The sequence below is a fragment of the Saccostrea echinata genome, unplaced genomic scaffold, assembly GCF_033153115.1.
Source record: "Saccostrea echinata isolate AGI-Se365-2 ecotype Australia unplaced genomic scaffold, CSIRO_AGI_Sech_v1 ptg000029l, whole genome shotgun sequence".
NCBI classification, from domain to species: domain Eukaryota; kingdom Metazoa; phylum Mollusca; class Bivalvia; order Ostreida; family Ostreidae; genus Saccostrea; species Saccostrea echinata.
Genome location: NW_026889778.1, coordinates 3,175,691 through 3,180,393, shown reverse-complemented (window position 1 = coordinate 3,180,393; position 4,703 = coordinate 3,175,691). Strand labels below are relative to the sequence as shown.

The following is a 4,703-nucleotide window of genomic DNA, read 5'->3' as shown; positions in this document are numbered from 1 at the left end:
ACTTACCCGCCCATTTTGGAAGAGTCTATTGCATGAAATAGGGGGAGGGGGTTTCAAGTCATTTATAAACACATTAAATATTGCAAAATGTATTTTTTTATTTTGGGGGGGGGGGGATGTAGCATAAAACTTTGCATAAGCGGTGGGGATTTAGAGTAGGCTCAATACGATAGATATAGTCTATACACCCCTCTTGCTATATTCGATGTAAACGCGCGTTGACAAACATGGAGAAAAGAAATAGGTATGGTCGTGTTTATCTAAATGGGAAGTCATTATCCACTGATTTAAGAGAATTAATTGTCCAAGACATTTGTGATATGGGAGGTGATATTATAACCAAAAAAGTACCGAAAGGTGTGAAAAAGGAATTGGCAAAAAAGTACAAACTTGTTCCTGACACAATCACGAAAGTTTGGCTCAAGCACACTGAGGGTGAGCAACTTGGCAAGAAGTCAACGGGTCGACCAAAGATCCTAGCTAAAGAAGACATAGAATTTATATCGGCTTTGAAAACAGCACGTCCGAGTATGCAATTAGAGACTATTAGAGAGCAAGTAATTCAAAATTCAAACACAGTACAAAATGTGAGCACCTCGACCGTTTGTCGGACTTTGAAAAAGGACTTGTCCATGACTTTCAAAAAAATCACAAAATATGACAAAGATCGATTTACTCTGTATAACTTGATCTTCACTCAACAGTTCTTGAATTATATTCAACATAATAATCCATATACTTTAAAATTCATGGATGAAATGGGAATAAGCCTTTCGAGCGGTAATCCCAACTATGGTCACTCAGTAAAGGGCACGCGTTGTGTTGAACTCACTAGGTACAAACGTCAAGCAAATTTAACTGTCAGCATCATAGTAGGTATTACTGGTGTTAAATATGTCAACATTATTGACGGGCCTTCAAATACTGCTGAATTTCTAAAGTTTGTAGGTGAAGCCGTTAATAGTTACACCGATGAGGGGGAAGCGGTATTTTCCCCTTGGGATTGTCTTGTTGTAAGAATCCTTCGCACTTATTTACCGACTCTGGGGATTGATTACCTTTTCTTACCGGCGTATTCTCCTGACATGAACCCCGCCGAGCAGTGCTTCAGGAAGGTAAAAACTTTACTAAAAAGTGACAGGTATATGGCAAGAATGGAGAAAAGTCTGAAAGTGACTGTATTTAAAGCATTTTTTGAAGTAAGCGCAGGAGACACTCGGTCATTTTTCCATGCAACCGAAATTGTTAACTGTTAAGGAAAGATATGAATAAGTATCTTTGAATTCAAATAAATTCATATCATTAATTTACGAATTGTTGTTACCCAAAAATACAATATTTACGTTAAAAAATTGAACTTTTTGGGAGAGGATGGGGGATAAAGACGAAGTACAAAGGGGTCACCCCCCCCCCTAACTTGTTCAGTTTCTTTCACTGTCAATTTTTTGTGTTAAATTTTTATTTGGAGGCCTGTTTCACCAACGTCCCCTTAACTTTTTTTGGCAGTATAAATACATGTATAGCTCTTCCACGTTATTGTGCCTCAAGAATTGCCGAATATATGAGAGTATGAACCCCTTCCTGGCCAAACGAATTAAAAATTTTGAGTTCTGTGAAACTTATTAATTTATGATGATTAGTACGAGTATTATGCTACATTTGTATTTTGGTTTTTTTTTCTTGTACTCTTTCAGTCCAATTATGTAACGGCCGATTAGAGGTACACTTTCTAGTCTTCAATGAACGACTTGCAATTTCCCATTCACTATTAAATATGTGAATATATATAATATATGTGAATGAATTAAAAGTATTGTTTTATACCTAATTAATAGTAAATTTATGCTTTCAATGGAAACATAAATGGACTAGAGAATAAAGCTTGTTCGTAATTGCCGAATTTAAATGAACTTCAATCGATAAAGTTTGAACGTAAACGTATATGACACCCCCCCCCCCCCCCGATTCCCTGTTTAATATCTTCCTCAAATAGAGCTCTGTATGCGTAGATAGTACTTAATACTGAGTCCCTTTTTAGCAGAGATTTGTAAAATGCTACAGTCTCAGAATGGTCTGGATTGATAAATAAAGTATTCAATGAATCATACACTTCTTTTTATGTGCAAATATAAAAAAAAAAGGAAATTCGCTAAGGAATATATAACCACCTCACTTTCCATTCACAATGGACTTCAAAAAAGATTGCATATATAGAAGCTCTTATTTATAATTATTAAAGTAGTTTTATGGGTAATATTCAATACAATGACAGCTGGACTGTCTATCCCCTTTTGTGAACCCGCTGTATGTTGCAGTTCCCCGACTTCAGTGGGAGAGACGTGCACTCGGTTACTTCCTTTGATGTGGTGACAATGTGACGTAGTATTTAAACTTCTCGACAAGCAAAGCATCAGAACGTCACGAACAGTGAAATCCCTATGCATATGATCTTAAATTCACTGTCAAGGAATTTTTGTTACATCACTCAAAGCTTTGTGTCCAATATTTCAGACTTAAGATATCACTCTAAAAATTGTTGCAAATTGAAGATTGGTATCAGGACCAAGTCACCTAGGAAGGCCGAGATAGTTGCACTTGAAACAATTAAAATACAATTAAAATTTAATTCATTAATATTGAGTGATGTAACGGAGACACTTCAAGTTTAATTCAAATTAATTAATTACAACTGAATTATATCTTACTTGTGACACTCATTTTTGCCCCTTTATAAACAAAATTTCTGTCCATTGTTCTCATTTACACTCAAATCTAAAGACTAATACATAAAAAGATCACCTTCTGTTTCAGACGTAACAGGACACAAACTTCAGCACACAGAAAAGAAAATTTCCTCTAAAATTAAAATTAATTGAACAAATTTTTTATTAAAGGATTTGCACTTGCATTTGGGCATTTTTTGGCCAAGTTTGCATAATGATATGGCAAAGGAAGAAAATTATATGCCTCATTTCAACATATAGAGATGTAACACTGGACACTGAAGCCTTCCAACAAACTTTTTTTTTTTAAATTACTTAATTGTTAAGTTTTTACTTTGAATCAGATCACAGGAAACTTTAAGAAAATTTTAACTTAATAAATAAGTAAACAATTGAACAAATTTTCAGTTTTATTTAAATAATATACACTGTATTGTATATGCCCCTTTCTACACAAATGTCATTTTATCTTCTGTCAAGATATCAATCTTGATCTTTTCCAAGTTAAAGAGTCACAGAAGTGATCAGTGGCCATTCTATGACCTGAAAAGAAAAGAAAAAAAATGGTGAAAAGGTAGTTTGACAAGGATATTAAGATCTATACTCGTACTTTGATAGTGATGTAACACTGATCTCATGATATTTTCACAAATTTAACTTGGACACAAAAACTGGTGTCCTATGTTACATCATGTAATGAAGTTAAAGAATGACAGAACAATGTATAATACATACTATTTCACTCAAGTTTATTGTGTGTTTTGCACTTCTTAAAACACCAATTAGGTATTTTTGTCAGAAGCCAATCAACAAAAAAATATGCACATTCATAAATAGTGATGTAACAATGACACATTCTGTTGTGGCTTAATAATCTTGTCAAAGTTACATCTTTTATAAATTTTCAGATATTTTCTAAAATTTTCTAAAATAGAGTTTACAATGGTTATTACTTGATACAATTAAATTAAGCTCAATCAGTTGAAATTTAATCACATGTAAATTAACATTTTTGAATTAAAAGATTTAGGTAATACTTGATTGGGGGATGTGATGTAACTGTGGACACAATCAGTCCAACCATAGTGTGAAAATAAATAAGCATAATTCTTATATTAATGTAGCATAGTTCAATATTTACAGTTTATTAGAAAATTAATTCTTATTTCTTTGCAAACACGCAAATCTGGCATTATATATGTTTCAAAATACATCCTTAAATCGCCGAAAAAGATGAGGTCCCCAAAAAATGAGAGACGTAACATGTAAATGACCTACCTACTACTCGTGTCTCCTGTCATCTTTTTCTTGGAACTGATCCAACACGTGCACGGGTCTCACCAAAAGTGAAAGTAGAGACCAGAAAATGTCATACAAACAGGATGTCGTCCTCTGGTCACCCGAGTATTTGATGTATGACACGTGTATACAGACGTAACGTTTTGACACGAAAATACAGATAAAATTATGATGATTATTTTTGAAATAATACTTTCACATTTGAACACAGCCATAGTTCGTAAATCTTTTACGACGTCTCTAATTGCTATAAATAGAACATATCATCGAAGTTTCCTTCGATTGTATCTGAAAGCGGCTGTGCGCGAGACGTAACAAAATTGACACGAAATGTTACATCCCCAAGCATAAAATTTAACCATTGTTTAATTTTAAAAATATTCAATATTTTTTTGACAAACCCAGTAAATTTGATAAATAAATTTGTATATAATAAACGAATCAAGAAAATTAGGTGGAATGATTTTATTTACTGCTGCTATTCCTTCATTTCTTCGGACCATATGAAAAAATGTCACAGAGATTGTCCACTGAATTGCATCAAAAACAATCATTACAAGTTTGATTATTCGCTTGACAATCATTAAAACATCATTAGTTATTAAATATGAGCATCAGAAAATTATTAAATAAGTTTATTCATCAAAGTTGTGAAAGAAAAAGAAATAAATGGCATTTTAG

General features: G+C 33.1%; 1 protein-coding gene and 1 long non-coding RNA gene across 2 annotated transcripts; one reads left to right on the top strand and one right to left on the bottom strand.

The window, feature by feature from the left end:
- Positions 1–227: 227 nt before the first annotated feature.
- Positions 228–1,256, top strand: LOC133194343 (uncharacterized). Its single transcript, XM_061330321.1, has one exon. It carries the CDS (start codon positions 228–230, stop codon positions 1,254–1,256), a length of 1,029 nt encoding a protein of 342 aa, XP_061186305.1.
- A 1,864-nt stretch (positions 1,257–3,120) lies between these two features.
- On the bottom strand, positions 3,121–4,256 carry LOC133195494 (uncharacterized). Its single transcript, XR_009722214.1, has 2 exons — positions 4,002–4,256; positions 3,121–3,266 (listed from the first exon to the last, which is right to left on the bottom strand). It is a non-coding gene; the product is annotated as an uncharacterized LOC133195494 (long non-coding RNA).
- Positions 4,257–4,703: the final 447 nt, after the last annotated feature.